Here is a 21,867-nt window from a genome sequence, read left to right as displayed (position 1 = left end):
TTTTTTTTTTTTTTTTTTTTTTTTTTTTTTTTTTTTGAGACCAGGTTTCTCTTTTTAGCCCTGACTGTCCTAGAACTCACTCTGTAGACCAGGCTGGCCTTGAACTCACGAAGATACACCTGCCCTGCCTCCCCAGTCCTGGGATTAACGTTGCACACCACCACTGCCCCGCTAAACTTTCATTTTTTAGTCAAAGAATCGTTTGTCATAAATAGTGCTGCTCTGTCTAGAGAGTGGCTGAAGTCCCATGCATGGGAGTATTGGAGTCATCTGCTTGGCAAGGGTGAGATGGAGGCTTTCCTTTCTTTAAAGTGACCTACTGGAAAGTGACCACAAGCAAAATGAACTGTGAAGTCTAAATTGCTGATCACATGGAAGCCTCCTATTGTTTTGTATTTAAACTGTATTGTTTGTTTTTTACTTACAGGAGAAGCTGTTATCTAGATCTCTTCAGAGGGGTGAAGATCTACAGTTTGACCAGGTACTGTCATTTGGGGGGAACGCTCTTTCTTTGGGGAATTGTGTCTGTCCTAATAATCTAGCTTGCACGTGTCCACCATTGAAAAAGTCTTTTGTCCTGTGTAGTGATCCTGTTTATTCCTAAATGGTAGGTTTGTTTGTTTGTTTCTTGGAGACAGGTTCTCACTGTGTAGACCGGGCTGGCCTTGAACTCTTTGAGATCCAAGGGTCTCTGCTTTTCTAATGCGGAGATTAAAAAAAAAAAAAAAAAAAAGATAATGTGCCACCATTCCTAGCCTAGGGATCTGAAACTTTTACATTATGCTACCTTACATTTTAACATTAATAATTTAACATTACCTTTTAATCTTTAACATATTTTCACCTGTCATGGTTCTTGGAAACCTGTATTTAGAATTTCAGTATCTAAAGTCTGTTCTTTTATTAATTCTGTCCCTTTGCTGAGATTAAATGTTGGCTCACACGTCTTTGTACCATATTCATTTTATTACATGTTGATTATTTATGATAACATCTGGTGTCGCCAATACTCATGGCCCCTTTATCCAAAGCCCGTCTCTACTGATTCATTGGTGTTATAATGGCGAGCATGGCTGCCTTCCAAAACAATGTGTCTAGGAACAGGAAGTGAACGCTGAGACTTGATCAACTGATCAGATAAAGCAGACTTTTAGGACTGCTGGCTGGGACTCGCCAAAGTCCTGTGCTGCTGGATCCGACCACAGTTTTTTTAAACCTTCATCACCAAGAGAGGGCTCTACAATAGAGTACTGGCGTTTCCAACCCGTTCCCTAAGACACTTTTCCATATGCCTTGAGTGAGTAGACGCTGGCCTACAGAGAAACTCCACACAGGAAGGGAATTCCTAGTTCCTCAGTCCTTTGGGGGCTTGCTCTGCTACAGAAGGAATGAGAACATTAGCATCTGGCTTCCTCAGTGAGTGCATGACCAGCGTTTGGACTCTAACTCAGTGCCATTTTCAGGAAAGTTTTCTGGGTTTTGTTTTTTGCTTTTAATGCAAATGGTCAGTAAAGTCTGCAGATGAGTGCTAGATGGGAACAATGTTGCATGGGATCCGAGCTGTTTTAGTGTGTTTGGCAGAACAGATGATGTTTCGTTATTCTTTCTTAGATACTAAACGAAGTCTTATTTAAGCCACACTGCTCAGTTTAGCAAAATGTAATTTTTTTTAAAGCACATGAACAATAGGATTAAGATCTTGTTTTGACAAGAATTTCCAATATTACAAAACATATCCAATTATAGTAATCTATAGATTATATAGATTACTGTATACTATATATAAATGGAATTCAGCGGAAGTTAGAAATCATGAAGAGGCTTACAGGGCCTCAGTAACGAAAAGAAGGCCGTGGAATTAAGTAAACTATGCTATTCTTTTCTCTTTTCCTGGATAAACTTTATTTTAAGTGTATAAAGAACACTAAACACCAGGGAATTGATTTAAATTTTAGAGATACCACTTTCTCTTCATTAAAAAGACTTCCCATGGCCACAGGAGTGAAGGAGCTCTGGACTGCTCTTCTGTGGCCCGCTTAGATAAATCGACAGTGGTTCATGGAGCCTGCTTGACTACATGCTCATTTTACAATGTTAGTTTCTGAGGCAGTGGGTAGAACTAGATATAGAAATCCATTGGAATCCTCAATGACATGTGACCCAGGGTACTCATTTTACCTAGTCTAGGAAAGTTGGGTTTAGTCAAGGGAGAAGCCAATGGCATTTCCCTCGAATTTGGTGTTACTCAGCTTTCTGTGCCGTGACAAAGAACCTGAGGTAATTGACTTGGATGGAAGAAAGGCTTGTATCAGAGGTTGCAGTTCATGGCTACTTGATCCTGTTGCTTCCTGCCTGTGAAGGCACAGTATATCCTATGGTAGCTTGTGATAGTTCAGAGGTAGAGAGAAGCAGGAAGGGGCTACAGTCCCAACATTCCCTTCAAGAGCCTGCCCCAGGTAATCCATTTCCTGCCGTTTCCCATACCAGCCTGAGAAGGGCACTAACCCTTTGATACCCGAGCCATCAAGGGACATTGCAGATACAAACCAGGGCGTTAAGAGAGCATCAGGGACACACCACATTTTAGCAGGCCCCACACTCTACACATTAATGTGTCCCAGTCATGAGAATTTGTTCTTGCCGTGGCTCTGCTGTGTTATTTTGTGGATATCAGAATGATCATAGTTCTTCCGTGTTGCCGGGCACCGCGCCCCCGTGTCTGTGCTCGGTGCGCTATTCCCCAGTTTGCAAGCTTTGGGCAAGGGGCTGGAGGTTAAAATACACAGACACACACAGACAGAGCAACACGGGTCATCCTTGAATTCCCCAAGAATGCCCCCTTTATTGTGTTCAGGGGCAGATTATATAGAGATAGCCACGCCCCAGCCAAACCCACCAGAAACCACTCTCCTGCCATCAGGAACTCCTGAAGGTCTCGCGCTCAGAGCAGCTGTAGGCACTCAGATCAGGGGATTACAAGAAATTCAGGATCTGGGGTCTCACTGCTCCCAACACCGTGTCACTGTAGTACATGCTAAGATGGAGCCTTTTCCAACATCCTCACGCAATGTAATCTTCTTTGTCTCCAAATCTTATCAGCCAGAACTTGGAGTCTTGTTCATATAAGCATTGACAGGCTGGTGGGGCAGGAGCAGAAATGCTTTGAAGGTGTGGGTAGAACGCTTATGAAAGGAAGCAGTAATTCACCCGTGTACTTCGCTGCTCTCTGGGGACCGCCACAAGCGTAACCAGTGGCGTAGCAGACACGCTTGATCTTACACACATCAGCGGCATGTGGCCGCCCAAAGATGGCAAGCTACTGAGCTAAACTGGATGGTTTGGGATAAAGTTTAATTGTGGCTAAAGCTTAAGCTGAGTTTTATTTCATCACATGGCCAAAGCCTTGGCTCATCTTTTCGCTCTGTGACTCGTTTTATGTAAGTTCCTGTCTCCGTGCGTGTCCGGGTGGGGGTTGGTGGAGCTGGGCGGCTGCTGTCCGCTGCTGCTTTCTGTTGTTATAGCTGGCTCTGTCTTGCCTTTCAGTTGATAAGCTCTATGAGCTCTGTAGCCGAGCACTGTCTCCCTTCCTTACTCCGAACCTTGTTTGACTGGTACCGACGCCAGAACGGAACTGAAGATGAATCCTATGAGTACAGGCCTAGGTCTAGCACGAAATCTAAGGGGTAAGTGGTTTGTTGAACTTCATTTTACCTGGGCTTGAGATGCTTGCAGCCGAGGGATTGAGGGTGTTATCAAGCGGAGATTGTGTCTTGTGGCTGCCGAGCATGGATTGCTTTAGTTAGAAACAGTATAGGTTGAGTTTACGCCCATGTGTGTGGCAGTAAGAATGAAGGCGAGTCGTGCTTAAACTTTAATCATCTATTGTATCCGATGGAGGCTTGGGGTATCCACACCAGGATAGTCAGCAGAAAGAGATCTCAGGAGAGTCACCCCAGAATTCAGTGCGGAGCTTGTAAAGACAGTTAAGGCATGGTGCCAACTTTGAGAAAGCCCAGCTTGTTTGTAAAGGGAAGCACTGCAATACAGTGAGAATGAAAGAATTGGTACCCAAAGAGCTTGTCTTCTGTCTCCAAACTTCCCAAAGGATCTTGGGTTACATAGAACATCATCATTCAGGTAACTGCTGGCAGCTTAGTACTATACTTTGGTATGTGTCTAATGTAAAGAATCACCTTAGGTGTGTGAGAAAGTTACCCCAATTGTGTTTTCATCTAGAAAAGTTAGCGCTTTTGCTTAGTTCATAACAACAATAACAAAATGATGTGGGATTCCCCTCAGCATGCTGTGAATACCATTGGTTAATAAAGAAACTGTCTTGGGTCCGCAGAGGGAATAGAGGTAGGTGGGGAAAACTAGACTGAATGCTGGGAGAAGGAAGGAGGAGTTAGAGAGAAGCCATGCAGCCCCACCAGAGAAAGACGCCAGAACTTTAGCCGGTAAGCCACAGCCATGTGGCAATACAATGATTAATGGAGATGGGTTCGATTAAGATGTAAGAGTTAGCCGATAAGAAGCTAGAGCTAATGGGCCAAACAGTGATTTAAATAATGTAGTTTCTGTGCGATTATGTCTGGGGTCTGAGCTGCTGGGCGGTCAGGAAACAAACAAGTGGCCCTCCAATAACAACAAAAAAGCTACCAATGAAATATGAAGCCCTACCAATGAAATATGAAGTTTCTGATGAAACTTAAAGTATTTTTCTTCTTGCCAGTTCTTCGATTAGGACAAATTCTAGTAGATAGAACAGTGAAGTACATATATAAAGAGTCAATGTAAAAAAATGACAACATGCCATCCATGTAGTTTTTGAAGCAAAGTCCCCATCGCATTTGGTGCTGGGAATAAGCCCCCGTCCCCCACAGGCCACAGACGCACTCAGTCATGCACACTTGAGCTAGGGAGGAATGCAGGAAACACGGGAGCCACTTTAGAACCTGGAGGCCCCACGCGGTTCTCATGTCGGCTTGTTGTTTCAGGGATGAGCAGCATCGAGAGAGAGATTATCTACTAGAGCGGCGGGACCTAGCTGTAGACTTCATCTTTTGTTTAGTTTTGGTTGAAGTTCTAAAGCAGGTAAGTGCCTTCGTGTCTCACAAGTCGGGATCTCCCGCTGTGTGCTGTGCCTTCCTGTTTCACGGTCTTCATTTTGGACGTTATCGCCAATTCCAGCCCACGTAGTCATCAGATCATTTAACTTAAGTACGTGTCTTTCCATTGCCCGGGGCTTGCTTGCTCTGTGCCTGTCTGTCCCTATTCTTTTACCTCTATATGCCATCCAAGATGCAGGATCATATTAGCAGGGATGAGCTAAATGGACCTTTTAGCTCTAAGTACTGTCTGCCTTTCATTCCACTACTTAATCTCTTTTTCCCACTTAATTTCCATGAGGTGTAAGTAAAAAAAAAAAAAAAAAAAAAAAACTAGACATGAGGCCGGCCGTGGTGGTGCACGCCTTTAATCCCAGCACTTGGGAGGCAGAGGCAGGCGGATCTCTGTGAGTTCGAGACCAGCCTGGTCTACAAGAGCTAGTTCCAGGACAGGCTCCAAAACCACAGAGAAACCCTGTCTCAAAAAACAACAACAACAACAAAAAAAATGCTAGACATGTCATTTGTTAAAAATTAATAAAGGTGTGCATACAAATATACCTGTATTCATTTGACGATTTTTTTTAAAGTTTATAGTCTTTAAGACATTATATGTCATTAAAGGATCATCCATGTATTTCTAGCTGTGGACTGTGGTTGGAGAAGAAAAAAGAACACATTTTGTGTATGATGTGTTTGGACAGGACTTTCATTTTTGTTACTTTGGATGGGAAGTAAAAGAGGAGCAGATGCCAAATCTAAAAGTAACATGCACTCTGCTTTGATTTAGTTAACGTAATATATGCTTGGATTATAGGATCATTTATGCTTTGTGTTTCTGTTACATTGTTTATGAACAGGCATTTATTTGAGAGCCAGAAATCTGAAAATAAAACGCATAACAAAGACATAAAAAAAGATGAGTGAGTTCATCAGCAGTCAGAGTCACCTTACACATTCAGTCGAAGTATATATTTTGTAAGGTGCTTTTGTTTGTTTGTTTGTTTCTGATGTTGTTGTTTTAGTAGATCTGGGAGTCAGATTTCCTCTGTGTGACTGCACTAACAGGCCAGGTTTGGTTTCTCTGATCTCTGAGTGTGGCCCGGATGCCATGATGCTAAAGCCGAAGTAACTGGGGCAGGACTGCTGCAGAGAGAAAGGGCCCTGGTGAACTTGACTGGCCCCCTGTGCTGAGGGCTAGCAGCACTTCTGTGCCGAGGCCTGTGGGCCTGCAGTGTGTGTGCCCCGTTCCTACTCCCCGCGGTGCGCGAGTTTAGGTGAGTGGGAGGGCGGTGGCCATACGCTCTTCTCTTTGTGCAGTGTACTGGACTTCCTTCTGGGATCCTGCCCCACAAAAGCTTTTCTCCTTTGCGTGTGACTTGTGGGTTGGTTTCTGTTTCGTTGCCATTGTTTTGTTTTGTTTTCCCAACCAAAAAAATCACCTGTACTTGCACTGGCTTTAGAGCTCCAACCCACAAGGCAACCTGTGGTGTGCATTTGAAGGGGTGGGTACCTTCTCCCACCCTCATCCTGCCCTCTCCCTCCTTTTTCTCAGAGTCCCAAGCCTCCTGTCTCAGCCTCAATAGTCCACACAGCTCTTCTAACACAGGACATCCTTGGCACCAAGGAACACGGGCCTTTTAGAAGTCTTGCTCGTTGGCTCATTTTTCAAGATCACTGCACAAGGCCTTGCTGACTCATAGCTCGCGGGAGACAACAATGTGTGGCCTCTGATAATGACTCGGTTTCTGATGCCCTTCCCTCATCCTTGACCATCACCTCACACCAGAGTTCAGACGTACCCAGCCAGAGATAAGCCAGTCGCTGAGGACTTAGGCTCACGGCTTCTGAAACTCTTTGTAGGGATTCTCCACAAAAAGGCAGACTTGTTTTTGTCTTCAATTGGCTTCTCTAAATTTATAGAAAACGAAATAACAATCAGTAGAAGTTTCTCATTTCCTTGTGTCACAATGACATAGAGCTTCGTAAACCCCAGAGTAATTGACTTGCTATATCTTGAGTTTACTAGTGCTTTTCTGTTAATGTTGTCGCCGGTAGAGGTACTTGGGGTACTAAAGTATCGGTACACCAGGCTCAGTGTTGAAGAGTAGTAACTGCTCACATGACCTAGTCTTCGACCTTATAGCATAAATTATCTGTCCCTGGATAACAGTTATGTGGTCACTACTACCCATGTTTTGAACTCTATGCCATGCATGAAGGATTCTGTAATCTTTGTGCCAGCTGATCATTGTCATTGTTGGGAGGTGGCCAAGGCACATACTGTCTGTCTTGTTTGCTGGGGAACTCGGGCTAAGTTGTTTTCCACTAGCCCTTTGTCCTCTGTGTAAAAGGATGCTCACAATATACTTGTGTTGCATCGTGAGAACTGGATTCCGTCGTACTTGGTGGATGGGAGATTCCCAGGCAGTGCCCTCTGCTGTTGTAGTGATGGGGTGATGATTATTGGGTAGTTCTTTTGTTTTGAAATTTGCGAGATTGCTTTCAATAATAAGAACTTTCTATTTATTAGTAAAAATCAGTGCTATGACATTAGATGAAAATGGCTGGTGTCTTTTCAAATTAATGTTTTAATCATAACAACTTGGTATGAAAATAACTTAATTTAAAAATGAAATTAAATAATAATATTTTACCACGGGGGGAAAAAACTAACTCAAGATCAAAAAAAAATATATTTAAAAAAAAGTAAGACGGAGGACTGGGTAGATGGCTCAGTGGGTAAATTGCCTGCTGTGTAACCACGAGGACCTGAGTTCAGATCCCCAACATTCATCTAAAAACTGAGTGGGGCGAGCACCTATAACCCCCTCACTGGGGGTATGGTACAGGAGAATCCTTGGAGCTCACTGACCTGTCAATCTAATAGGATTGATGCACCTAAGGCACTGAGGGGCCTGTCTGAACAAGTGGGTTGGAGAAGTGATGGAGGAGGCTTTCTCAGCCTCGGGCCCCCCACACTTGCGCACAGGTGGGAGCGCTCACCCACACTCATACACCATATACACACACCACACAGTAACAATAATTAAAAATGACGTAGGGACACCCTGACTTTCACAGCCAAGCTCCATGCACACATATATACAGAAGAACAGTAGGTGGCTAAGGCCTGCTGTAGGCTTTAGTGTTTAACCAGGGGCTTTAGGGTGCCTGATAGAATCGTGTTTCACCAGCACGCAGGCATTTAGAGGCTTCGGAATGCTTTGGGTTTTATATCGAGTTTTCATTGTTCATTGAGACTTGGAGGCCATGAACAGGGTGAGAAACGCTTCCGTGGAAGGGTTTTCATCTGTGGGTGGACACTGAGCACTTTCAGGTGCACAGCAGTGTGGGATATGCCGGGGGAAGGCCCGAGGCATGCTGGGAAAGGTAGGTGGGAGGGACTTGCTCTTCTGCTGTATGTCACCATGAGGAGGAAATGGATATGGTCACCTTCAGGAGTGAGCGCCCCTCCCCCCCCACCAGCGCTCCTGTCCAATGTGATTTTGTGATAAGATGCAATAAGAAGATAAAATTTCGTGAGGTGGCCACTGGAATGAACTGCATACCTGCACACCGCGTTCACCCTTCTGGAATATTCGGCTAAAACAAAGACTGCAGCTCATGCCACAACAAGCGTTAGATGTGAAAACCTTGAGAATATTACCCTACAGAAGTAGACTTCTTTCTGTCTAAGCCGATAGATCCTACTCCATATTTTGGCCATTCAGCTCAAGCCGTTTTCACTCTTGAAATAAGGAATTAGAGATGGTTGTGACTGTGTTCAGTTCTGGAAGTAAAGTCCTAGTGTTCCAGTCTCCTGCCATAAGAAGAGATTTCCTTTATCTCTTCTTCCTGCATCCAGCTTTCTTTTCTGGCTGTAAGTCTGAGCAGACCAGCTAGACATTCTGTCCTCGTCGGTTTCCTTGCTTAGGTACATTTTGTGTATGTGTAGTTTAGAGCCTAGGGACATAGAATGTTTTAGATAAAAGCCAACCCTAGAAATGTATCTCCCTCGTGTATAGAGCGCAAATACCTACCCGGTAAGCCTGTTATAAGTGGTGTGAACAATGTCCACAAACCTGTGAGACACCTCTGTAACGGGCATGTTTAAAATGCTGAGCGTGGTGGTCTTAGCGTAGGGCAGTAGTGTACGCTGAGCGGCCGAGTGCTGTCCTGGCTGAGGTGGGGAGAACTCAGGAGTCTCCAGAGCTGACACAGTATTTAGAAGAAGTCATGGGTTTAAGACGCCTTGCCTTTCACACCAGACTTCACTGTGAGGAAATCGGTGTGGGGAAACTAGAACACAGTTCACCACATGAAGTACCCGTTCTTTGCAAATGAAGCCACTCAGAAGGTAGTCACATGATTTTGAGGCTACAGACACCTGGACCTGGCCTGCATGTGAGCATTGTGAGTGGGGGGTTGAATTCTGGGAGCTGAACTGCTCGGTCAAGCACATCCTGCTTTGCGTGTTTGAGGTCTGACATCACCTCATGACAGATGCTTGCTCCGGTTAGATAATGGGTTAGTGGCCTGACTGACCGAAACTTACAGGACAGAGCAGCGACTCCAGTGATCTCCTGTTCCCTTGGGTGCTCTGCAATATGCTGTTGACCCAGTGCAGGAATATTGGTCTGGGGCATAATAGAGTCATGCCATCTACTTCCGTGAGGTTTGGCCCTGTTACCCTACCTTCCCTTGTCTTGGCATCCAGTGCCTCCAGCCTCTACCCATCCCTCCATCTGCATTTCCAGACGGTAACTTCAGAGAAAGGTGGCCGAGGATGAGTGGACAGGGCGACTCTCCCTTTGCCATGCCCCAAAGCGCATCCTCTCGGGACTGGAGAATACTGGTGTGCACTGCATGTGCCCCAGAGAGGAAGCAGAAACTCAAGTCTGTCTAGCAAGTAGAAGCAGCTCGTGTTTAAATAGTGTCGCTTCGGGCCACCCTGCCAGCATAATGGCCTCTGCCGGGGCAGCAGTGGCCGTAGAGACTTAAACTCGGGTCTGTAGACTGTTGTCGTTCCCTCATAGGAGGAGGCTCCTCGCCTGTGGTTCTAGCCCTCCCTCTGACACCTCCCAGCCAGCTGTCTGTAGTTCTGCCATGGCCCCCTGTTGCCTTGTAGTTCTGAGAAGTCCTAGAATGTGCAGAAAGCAGAAATGCATTCGTGTGGACATCATCACCCAAGTTCACCTTACTGGTATATAGGCATTGTCAAAGATTTTAGAGAAGTCTGATGCCTCTGTGGTTTTGTTTCTCGTCACATTGGACCTCAGGTTTCTGGAATTGAGTAAGTCATGATTCTGCCTAAGAGATACAGTTATCACTGATGCCTTTTGTGGCTGGCTGTGTTTGTGGGTTTTAAATGTTTACATGTGAGCCTACTGCTGAGTTTGGCAACTATGATTTAAACCCAATTACATGGATTTCAAGTTCATTCTTTGCTAGCCTCCTGCCTTGCTATTCTGCTAATTTTTATAATAGTTTCTTAATTTTAAATATGTTTTATGTGAATTTCAATATTAGTGGTTTTTTTTTATTTTGAACCTCGTTTTAAAATAATACTATTTATTTTCATCTAGTACTTATTTTTCACTCATAATTGGTTCCTAAAATGAGCCAGTGAAATGTAACCCTTACTATTTTCTTAGGCATGTAACTGTTACTGTGGGAAAATGGGAAGGTAGGCTGAAGAGGTGGCCTGTGGTTAAGACTCTTACCGCTCTTGGAGAGGGCACACCCAAGCTTGATCACAGCACTCGTGTTGGGCAGCTCACAATTGCCTGTGACCCCAGCTTCTGGGGACCCAACGCTGCTGACTTCCATGGGCACCTACTCTTGCATGCACAGACCCTTACACATACACGAAACCAAAAAAAAAAAACAAACAAACCCATAAACAAATCTTTTTCCAAAACAGAGAAAGCGTCTTGTTCTGCTATAGTTTCAATAACTAGAGACTTACACAATAAATTGACAAGGGACCAAGTGACAGGTCAAGGGATTTACTGTATCTGCATACAGAGGCCTTTATAAGAAAATACGCGTGGGAAGCCGGGCGATGGTGGCGCACGCCTTTAATCCCAGCACTCGGGAGGCAGAGGCAGGCGGATCTCTGTGAGTTCGAGACCAGCCTGGTCTACAGAGCTAGTTCCAGGACAGGCTCCAAAGCCACAGAGAAACCCTGTCTCGGAAAACCAAAAAAAAAAAAGAAAATACGCGTGGAAAGAAGGGTTTAGACTCAGAAGCTTGTATACTATTTTGACAGAGTATTAACTTGTGACTTAAATGTATTTTGGACTTGTAGAGGCGGTGCATTATGGGGAGGTGAACACAGGAGAGGACACCTGGTAGCTAACAGTGGCTTAGTCAGACCTTTTTACGCTGCCCCATCTCGTACTGACCTCCTGTCTCCAGGAATAATGACTGGTGTCCTCCTGGTTCAAAGGCCCTCAGGCCTCCATCAGGGCGAAGTCCTCCAGAAAGTGAAACTCACTCCTGGCTGTAGACAGCACGGAAGAGAGAGCTTCACACCTGTCTTCTCTTACCTGCACCTCACGAAGCCTCTTGTGGGTAATGTGCAGTGTGATCCCTTCACTTGATCACGCGCCGGGTGGAAAGTGCCGCGCACCACACACCACACCCGTGTATAGGTGTACAGCCTCGCTTACTTGCGTCACCTTTCCGGCTCGCTGTTCTCAGACTTGGTGTTTCCCATTGAGTATAAAATAGTAGCTTGTGCATTTTCCATCTTCATTATCAAAATATGTGGATTGCCTTAGGAATAACTCCTTGACAGTACTGAAACTGCCGATCTGTTCCTAAAGTCTACCGTGTCACGTACGCCTTCCTGACATGATGCTTCTCTTTACATTCCAGATTCCTGTTCACCCTGTGCCCGACCCCTTAGTTCACGAGGTTCTAAACCTAGCTTTTAAGCACTTTAAGCACAAGGAAGGGTAAGTATTAACTATTGCAGTTGTTGCTCTTCTTCCACACTCCAGATTCTGGCTGTTTAAATCCCTCCTCATCACTTCTGGTTTTGGCTGTCTCCTGGTTACTGTGTCGTCTACGCTGGCCTTGAACTCTCAATCCTTTTGTCCCCCCCCCCCTCCCCAATGCAGGAATGACAGGCATGTGTTACCTTGCCTGGATCTCAAGTTTGAATTCTATAAAGAGTTCAAAACAGTTATCTCCCAATTATTTTTAGTCTTTCCCGAATGTAGGAAAAAGTTTGTAAAAAAAAATAGTTCATAGCCCTGTGGGTTGGATTTGTAAGAATTAGAATGTTAAATTTCATGGCAAATTAAAAGGTATACAGAAGAGCATTCCTGTGGTTTTTATCCTATAAGTAAGTTTTCAGTGAAGATGTCTCTAAACTCTGTGAAAGAATTACTGATTGATTCTTCTTCTCCTTTCTGGTTTTGTTTTGTTTTTTTAGTTTGCTTTTGTGACAGATTTTTACTCTGTAATCCAGGCTAGTCCGGAACTCGCTATGTTGCTCATGTTAGCCTCACACTGCTAGTCATCCTCCTGCCTCTGCTTCCCAGGTCCTGGGAATTCAAGTGTGAGCCACCACACCTGGCTTGCTGATAAGGAATGTTAAGTGTCTTGAGAGAAAGCATTTAATAAAACACTGTGTTTGTTCTGTTCTTGTTTCAGATATTCAGGAACCAACACTGGGAACGTTCATGTCATTGCGGATTTGTACGCAGAGGTGATTGGCGTTCTTGCCCAGTCAAAGTAAGCCTCAGAACCCATTGTCCTTGCTGTACTTTAGAGAGATTTGTTCCAGCCTTGCTGACTGTGCGCCGTAGAGATCCCAAGCAAGGCCCATTCCTCAACTACACAGCTTGCTCTTATTTAGTTATTTTTGTGTGTGTGTTCATCTTGAGTCAAGTCAGAAGTTGTCCGGGAGAGTCAGGACACTGCTTCAACCCCATTTTTTAAGAATTCTATGAGAAATGTTTTCAAAAAGTGTTTATCTAGAGCTGTGGGCAGAGCTAATTAATTTTATTGTTTCCAGTCAAGCGCTTATATTCCTTAGCCTGCACTGAAGTGAATTCTAATCATCTTGTTCTACTATGAAATAGTTTTCAGTATCAGGGATCAATACCAAGTAAGGAAAGATAACGATGCCGGATTGCTCCACTGCAAGCTTGGCTCTGTAGGAGGTCCACTCACGGGGCTTTCCTGAGCTGTCTTTTGGATCTGTGGTTGCAGTGTGTTAGGAGACTCTCAGTTTGTCTTTACCTGGATGGACTTGGAAGAGTCATTGGCCCTAAACTCACCACAAGGCAATCTTTGTAAGTTCTTAAGCAAGCTTGCTTCTCATCAGTGCTCCCCAGTTTGCACTTTAACATTGGGCACTGTATATTTTTAGTACATTTCAATCCTTTTTTTATTCTGGGGACCCTTTGTGTAGCTCATGCCGTAAGATTCAGAGCAGAGTTCAAGTGTTCTAATTGATCAAGCCTCCCAAAATAGCACCTTGATGTCTCATTTCCACTTAGCCAACAACATTCCTTAACTCAGGTGAATGGACATGTAATCCTAGGTAAAAGCAGTAAATCTATTTTTCTTTACATCGTAATTCATGGGATTTTAAAAAAATAAAATGTGTCTCCGTCTTAGAAGCATCAATCAGATATTCCAATCCAATACAATATAATAGCAAGCTAGATGCTGGAGAGCACCAAGTTATGTGGCCCACGTTGACTCTGAGTGGTAGGGAAAGGGAGGCTAAATGGCCGGGAAGTTTGTGGGACTAACCTCACTCATTTAGTTGTGAGAAAAAGAAATACAGCGCCATCGAGCAGCGCTGTAGCGTTCCCTCTTGTGTGCGTGCGTGTGCGCGTGCGTGTGCGTGTTTGTGTGTGGAGCATGGAGACGTGCAAAGGGAGGCAAACCACGAGAGACTCAAAGCACCCAAGGGGCAGGGTGCATCTCCACTAAGGAATCGGGAAGGAGCTTGACAAAGGCTTGGTGTTTGGATCTTCTCTGATTGTAGCGATTTCAATTCGGTCTTTGTTGGTCCCTGAAGATTTTAGGATTTTGTTGTTGTTGTTGTTGCTGTTTTCTTGAGACAAGTCTCCCCGTAGTAGCCTAGGTTGGCCTGGAATGGAACTTGCTATAGTGCCCAGAATGGCCTCATATTCCCAGCAGGCCTTCTGTCCCAGCCTCCGATTCCCTCCAGGTGCCAGAGTTCTTGACTTTAGATAGCTTCTTAAACTGTAAGCAAAGAAATGTTAGTCACAACGATTGGATTGTTGATTTAAATTCGGGATCGTGCTCACGTGTTTCTCGGGCCTTCACACAGGGAGATCAGCACCCTTTCTCTGTGTCTCTACACATGAGAGACACCGATTTTCAGGTCTGATCAATACCCTGCAATTGATTGGTTGTCTCTTTGAGTTGATTTGTAGTTCCTGATCCATTCCCCATGTGTCTGTCATAAGAAACTTAGAAAGGGGCTTTAACGTTTGGAGACAATCTTATGTACGCGATGATGTGTCTCGAGGATGTTATTTGGTGTTATTCCACTGTTGATAATAAATAGCAGTGGTGCTATCTATACCAATGACTCAAGAAAATATCCTCTGTGCTTTCTCCTTTCGGAGCTCCTGACTTTAAAATAAACCCAGAGTGTGTCAACATGACACAGATTCCACTATGTGTGTTTTCCTGGTCATTCTGATGAAGGCAGAGAACGGAGGTGCCCGTCGGGCTGGATGGCCTTTGATTTCACCTTAGAGGTCACATGGGAAGCTGGTGTCTTTGGGTCTGGTCAGATGATGTCTCCGTGTGTATTCAAGGTTTCAGGCGGTCAGGAAGAAGTTCGTGACCGAGTTAAAAGAGCTACGACAAAAGGAGCAGAGCCCGCACGTGGTTCAGAGTGTCATCAGCTTGATAATGGGGATGAAGTTTTTCCGAGTGAAGATGTACCCTGTGGAAGATTTCGAGGCCTCGTTTCAGTTCATGCAGGTGACGTCATCCTCGGGTCTGGCAGCTGCGGCTAGCCAACACTGGCTGTTCTTCTTCCTTTTAATGCCATTGTTGCTGATTGTTTTCTCTTTAATTCTACGTGAGTTAACTCTCCTTGGTGTGGGGTGACTCTGTCTTAACTTCAGGCTGTCTTGCCCTCAGCTCTGTGATAAAATAAGCCAGCGTCCATGAAAATGTGATACTGTGGATTCTTTAACCTCTTGCCAATCTAAACTTCCCTTTTTTTCCCTTCAAGGAATGCGCTCAGTATTTCTTAGAAGTAAAAGATAAGGATATAAAACATGCGCTCGCTGGTTTATTTGTGGAGATTCTTATCCCCGTAGCTGCTGTAAGTATACACGCACGTCTTCCTACATATGTTTTCGTCATATAAAAAAACGTACTTCCCTCTCTTTCCTAAAAGCTCTTGCAGGGCTGTGAGCCCATGCCAGCCTCACTCGTCCCGTGTGCTCCCTGCTCCCTGGAGGTCCACTTGTTATGTTGCTCGGCATAGATTACTATAGTAGTAGTTATTGTAGGTAATAGGGCAAATCTAGCCTCCTTTGTCTTGGCGAGATATGGGAGCCAATTGCCTTTTATTCAGATTTCACTCCACTTAGAATTTTAGTGAGGATATTTATTTTCAAGTGGAAACATTAAACTGCCTTGGCTTTCTCTTTTACGTGTTGTCTGGCGGCCCGTGTGTTTTTATGAATTGCCCAACGTGCTCCTGCACTGCTTTTGGAGCATGCTCAGGAGAGGCGGGGTGTCAGAAGATGCTTGTCGTTTAAAAAGAAGCTGAGAAGTTGGGATATCAGTGACAGTGGTTGGCACAGCCTTTGCTATAAAAAATGAATGCCAAATAAGGAAGGGTTTTGTTTCTTTGTTTTTTGTTTGGTTTTTGGAAGTGGGTACAAATAAAAGCCATGAATTAAAGGTTTGCAGACGACACCATCAGCCTGATCGTTATTTATCCTGGTATTTAGTCCCATGAACTGGATTCACTTTATTATCAGACACGGCTATCTTTATTTAAAAAAAACAACAGTCAACCAACCAAGTCAGTCATCGCCTGTCACCTGTTACCAGCGACTTTTCCTCAAGTCCATTTACTCTCTTAAGTATGTGTGGTAGCCCCTCTCCATGGGAATTTTGTGGGGACATACCTCAGTCCATAACCCCAGTGCTATGTAAAAGTGATGTCTTGTTCCTGGAACATTTTACATCTCGGACGACCTCCTTCCCCTCTTCACCCGTCTTCGTTCCCTTGTCTACTGTTTTCTGTGTATCAGGGACTCTACTGTGCATTAGAAAATGGAGGCACCAGTAAGCTAGGGAAGATTCTGTATGATTCTCGAGCTTCTTTCCTGGCGCACAAACAGAATAAACTTGGATGTAGCATATGTAAGATGTCATGTTATGGCAGGCACTGCGAAGAACTTGTGTGGGTGCCCAGAAGGGAAGATTGGCTAAGGGTAGGGGAGTTGAACTCTTAAATAGAGTATGGTTATGTAAGTACCATCTTGAGAGTGTCGGTGACAACTGAGCAAACACGAAGGGCGCAAGGAAGAAAGATGTGTTCTGTCTGGGGAAGGAGCAACCCATGCCAGGACGATGCCATGGCTTGTCCCGTCTCCCAGGGGTGAAGCCTTAGGAGCTGAGGCTGGAAGGGTTCCGCTTAGATCTCACTCCCAATAGAGTTCATCCAAAAGGCCCGTCTGAGTCCTCACGGGGTAACAGATGGCTGTCATCCCCACACGTCCTGTCTGCTTGCTTTCCTTCTCCTCTTGTTCGAGAAGGCCGCTGACCAGGTTTGCTTTATTAACATAACATGTGGTGCACAAGACTCCTCTGCAAATTCTCAGTGAATCATTAACTCTCCTCAGACCACGCAGAGAGTTCTCAGGAGGCCACAGTTGTCGTTTACTGGTAGTAACCGGTTCTCTCTGTTTATCTTCCTTCTCTTTCCAGGCTGTTAAAAATGAAGTCAATGTCCCCTGTTTGAAAAATTTTGTGGAGATGCTGTACCAGACTACGTTCGAACTGAGTTCCAGGAAGAAGCACTCGCTGGTACCCAGAAGTGTTTAAACATCCATGTGTTTTGTAGCAATTGGTTTATGATTCCCGCAGAGATTGAAGAGACGTGTAAAACGTGAAATTGCAGGACACCCAGAGTGTAGGACAGGGAAGACGGCACACGTATTCTCTCCTGTTCCATTTTAGATTTTCCACTTTTTATTTTTAAAGGGGAAAAAAAAAGTTGCCAGGCCTATTGCAGCACACAGCTTTAATCCCAGCGCTTGGGAGGCCGAGGCAGGAGGATCTCTGTGAGTTTGAAGCCAGTCTGGTCTACACGGCAAGTTCCAGGATAGCCAGGGCTAATTAGAGAAACGCTGTAAGAAAGAGAGGGAGGGTGGAGAAGAAAGAGAAAAAGAGAGTTTATTGAGTAACCTGTAAGAAACCTGGAGTACTGCCTACCAGATGGCCTTCTCTCATTTTACTGCCTTTGTGTTTAATGGGTTCTTCAGACTTCCTGCTCAGTGTTTACCTGTCTTGACAGGTGCTTTAAATTTTATATTACTATATGTTGAATATAGTTTTATATTTATATTAAACCATAAGTTCTTTTATTTCATACCATAAACCTGTATTTGAGAGCATCGTTTTTTAAGAACAACTCCCGTGTAATTTCATCACTTCCGGTCGGAAACTGAAGGCAATTTCTTCCCAGTAAACCCGGCCTCTTCATACGACTTTTCTGCAGTTGGGGAAAAGTGTGGAGAACCGGTCAGTATTGACCGTTCACATTCGTATGAAATTAGCATGGCGCTGGCTTGTGGCAGACGTTGCCCTACATGCTTTGCATTCTTGGGCACACGTTAAGCCTCCCGTCTCGGTAGGGCGTTCGTGATGCCTGCTTCTCCCTTCACATGTTTGGAAAATAAGCCGCCGTAGCCTCGTGTTCGTCCAGAGTCAGCTGAAACTCAAATGCCAGTTTGACCTTTGGTCTGTCCTGAGCCCAGTAATGGGGAAGGGATGGGACAGTCCAGGAGAAAGGAAGACCTTGTCCTAACTCGGGAGACGCTTGCTTAATGAAGGTCTCGTGGAATGGGACATTTCTCATTCCTTGTCTGTCTATTGAAAATGGGGGAGCTGCGTAAAAGGTCTTTAATTTTTTTTTTTCCTTTGAGGGTGTAAATGAAGCCGTCATTCATGAGTCCCGCGGCTTTCTGTGAAGATACTGATTCTCTTCTCCCTGTCTCTCACAGGCTTTGTACCCACTAATCACCTGTCTTCTCTGTGTCAGTCAGAAACAGTTTTTTTTAAATAACTGGCATATTTTCCTACAAAACTGTTTGTCGCATTTAAAGGTAAGACACTCTCACACCCCTGCCCTGTGGACACTGCCTGGGCTGTGTTCCTCTCTCTGTACCCACTGAAGAGTAAATAGCAAACACTTCCATTTCCCATGGTGCATTTGAATAATATATTTGTGATGGACTGTACTTCTTCAGGGAATCATATGGAAATTAGTAAATTCTCTGCTCGATTCGTATTAATGCAGAATTGTGTCTTTTCAAGGATCATTGCATTGCCTTAGATGTAGTGACATTTACCTACAAATACAATTACCAGGAATTACAAATGAACTGTTATTTAATCTCCACAAAACCCTCCACATACTTACTTTGTCTTTTATTTTAAGAAAGTTCAGTAATGTTGGCTCAAGCCTGAGTCACTTGCAAAAGCCTTGATGGTAAACTGTCCCCCAAAACCCCTCTGCTGCAGTAAGTGTGGGCAGGCGGATCTGAACACAGGGTACCAGGTCCTCAGTGTGTAAGCTCCTGACGCTGTTGTGACCTGAAAGGAGGGCTCCTTGTTACTAACACCGTCTGGCACGTTCACGCCTGTGCTTTCTTGGTGTGGACAAGACAACTGTGAGAGTCTGTAGCCAGAGCTCCTCTGCTGGCTTCATCCTCACTTCCTCTTTGGCTAGGCACACAGTTAATGTCTGACAGTAGAAGAGCGATTAGCTTCACCTGAATATGAATTCACAACTGTCATATGAATGCAGTTTGATGAGGCTCCTCAGATATTTGCTTACAAGTCAAAGAAGTATAATCAAAGCGGTCCATCCCTTCCTGGTCTTTGTCTAAGTCACACTGGATCCTGAAAACCCGATGTCTTGACAGTAGTAAAACCAGAGCTCAGATAGGTTAAATGAAGGTCTCAGGCCGAGTGAACAACAGGGCTCTTTCAACCTTCACTGTTTGACTTCCTAGTAAGGTATATGAAGGATGTATGTGTTCAAAAACAGTTTGTGACTGTTTCTCCCTCTTACACGTGCATTCGGTTGTATTCTTAGACTTGATCAGACTCTTAGGTCTCACACCCAGGAAAGAAACACTGTCAGTTACTTACAAGGCAATTGTTCCTGTCCTTATTTTGATCATCCACACGGAGATAGGCACGAAGGGGGAACGTGCCATTTTCCGAGTGGCCTCACTTTCTTCTGAAAGGTTTTTAAGATGTTCTTTTAGTGTCTCCGGGAGAGTGCGCTGTTCCATGACAGTTCATACCTTTCTGTTGCTTTGTTGAAGTTTCTTTGTATCTTCGTTTCCACCTAACATACTTACAATATTTTCACAGCACCTTAACTCCGCACCCTCCCCCCATTTTTTTTTCTTTTTTTTTTTTTTTTTTGTCTTGAGGCTTTCATTTAAAATGCTGTTTCCTTTGAACCCTTACCTCCTATTTACTGGTTCTGGCACATTGTCCATTTATGTGAATGGCTGTATCAATCTGCCAGGCTAAAGGAGATAAGAGCCACGCGGCATAGCATGACTATTTGGATGACAGTTGTCTTGGCCATTAACCCTTAACCTACTTTAAGGCTCTATTCAGCAGAAATTGTGTGACTGGGCTCTCGCTCATCAAACTTCCAATACTGTGGCTACCGTGCTTAGCTGTGGAAGGGGTTTGAAACATTCTAAGAAATGTTATCTAGTTATGTGCTATAAGTTATATTTTATTTCTCTTATTTATTGGAAAATTAAATCAAAGGCCTTTTCTAATCAATCACCCAATGCAAGTAATCTCTTGATTAAAAAAAAATCCATCTAGATTTTTTTTTTCACTTAATTGCCACCACTCCTTAGAATTCCTTTCTCTAATATTTACTGGATGCTAGGGGGATTGTATCTTGTCATTTCCACTGTAGCCGAGGCAGACAAGAGGATAAATGGCCTGTGTGTACGTAGGCAGTAGTGATAGAGATGGCTTTGCATCCACAGTCATCCAGTTTTATAACGCTTGCTGCTTCCGGTCTGCCATGCCGTCCTGGAATGTACTCAAAGGGATGCTGAGGTTTTAAGGAAGCATTTTGGCTGTAGTTCTGGGATATTAAGAGACATTATGTTCCAGAGTCATTAGTATAGTGAATTTTCCAGGCACTTAGAGCTATTATGCAGCCTTAAAAAAAAAAAAAAAAAAGTAAGTACAGTACCAGGCTGAGGAGATGACTCCAGCTAAAGTGTTGCAGCATGAGGGCCCGAACTAGGTTCCTTGGAACCCATGTAGATGTTGACTGGGCACTGCAGCTACCCTATAGCCCAACCCTTGGAAGGTAAAGACATGGGACTGATCACCAGGACAAACTGGCCACGTAGACTAGACCAGAACAGTGGCTTCACTTCACCTGAGAGACCCTGCCTGTCGGTTGGGTAACATGGAACGTGGTGGAGGAGGACTCCAGAAGACAGCCGCAACCCTGCACGCACCCACTCACGCCCACACACACGTGCCCTCCACACAAAGCAAAGAGCCTTGTGTTAGCATAGCAAGGTTTTAGTTTGACGGTCACAGTGGAGTGCGGGCTCCATCATAGTAAATATGCTCTCACGTAGGAGAGATGCTACTTCGTTTCTGCTCAACAGTTCAGTTTCAAATTTTTGTCTCTTAAGAAGAATATGGTAAATTTCCACTCCTTTATTTTTAATCAGATTAGGTCCAGTCGGTTTATGAATCCCATCTTTAAAGTTTCTGTAAAGTTACTAAGAGACAGACCAAATAGAATTTGCCCCCAGTAATCTTTATGTAGTTTCTTCATTTGAACTTAACCAGTAGGCCGTTGAGAAAAAGACGGTAATGAGACATTTTAGTCTTTTCCTAGCTTGAATGACATAGGCCTGCTTTAGGAAACCAAACTTTGGGGTTGTTTTTTTTGTTTGTTTGTTTGTTTTCGTTTTGTTTTGTTATTTTGGTTTTTTTTTCTCTCAGCATTTCTGGCCACTGCCTTGGAAATGTCAAATTTCTTCTAAATAGAGACCTTGGTGAGGAGCTGCGTTGTTTTGTGCTTATTTTCATCTAACATGCATGTGCCGCATCTCATGTTCATGTTTGCTGTCTCACGTTGCTTTATTTAGATGCCATCTAACAACAGTATCAGAAAACAAATAGAAACCCTGCAGGTGAGTTGTGTTGGCGTCGCCAAGTAAAGTATCTCGCTTTATTTCCTCTAAGAGCGGCCTTTGTTCTTGTCCTTGACCCGTGGTTGCATTGCACGTCCGAAGGATTTACCCCAGCCCGCTTTAAGGTGGAAGCCGCACCCACAGAGGGCGCCCTCTTCAGAAGGTCCGCTCTTAACTGCAGCCCCAGGATGTAGTGTAGAGATGGGGGAGGGGGGGAGGTGGAGATTGATTCACAGGTTTTTACTACAGTGTTTAGCTTACATCATCTGACTGTTGTAAATGAAGATGTTAAAGGAATA

General features: G+C 44.3%; 1 protein-coding gene across 9 annotated transcripts in view; it reads left to right on the top strand.

Moving 5' to 3' along the window:
- Positions 1 to 21,867, top strand: part of Fryl (FRY like transcription coactivator) — a 224,196-nt gene that overhangs the window by 118,206 nt on the left and 84,123 nt on the right. For 6 of the 9 annotated variants that reach the window (XM_050149637.1, XM_050149638.1, XM_050149636.1 and 3 more), the window contains 10 exons: positions 428 to 481; positions 3,544 to 3,683; positions 4,998 to 5,094; positions 11,994 to 12,073; positions 12,777 to 12,857; positions 14,930 to 15,098; positions 15,355 to 15,447; positions 17,070 to 17,168; positions 18,368 to 18,469; positions 21,524 to 21,568. In XM_050149637.1, the coding sequence (XP_050005594.1) occupies positions 428 to 481; positions 3,544 to 3,683; positions 4,998 to 5,094; positions 11,994 to 12,073; positions 12,777 to 12,857; positions 14,930 to 15,098; positions 15,355 to 15,447; positions 17,070 to 17,168; positions 18,368 to 18,469; positions 21,524 to 21,568 (960 nt within the window). The remainder of the gene's footprint in view (positions 1 to 427; positions 482 to 3,543; positions 3,684 to 4,997; positions 5,095 to 11,993; positions 12,074 to 12,776; positions 12,858 to 14,929; positions 15,099 to 15,354; positions 15,448 to 17,069; positions 17,169 to 18,367; positions 18,470 to 21,523; positions 21,569 to 21,867) is intronic. The other 3 variants (XM_050149644.1, XM_050149641.1, XM_050149639.1) reach the window with 1 other exon arrangement.

Source organism: Alexandromys fortis, unplaced genomic scaffold, assembly GCF_014885135.2.
Source record: "Alexandromys fortis isolate MF-2015 unplaced genomic scaffold, M_Fortis_MF-2015_v1.1 scaffold_0, whole genome shotgun sequence".
NCBI lineage: Eukaryota > Metazoa > Chordata > Mammalia > Rodentia > Cricetidae > Alexandromys > Alexandromys fortis.
Note: the sequence above shows the minus strand (reverse complement) of the source record. Positions and strands in the feature narration are given on the sequence as shown.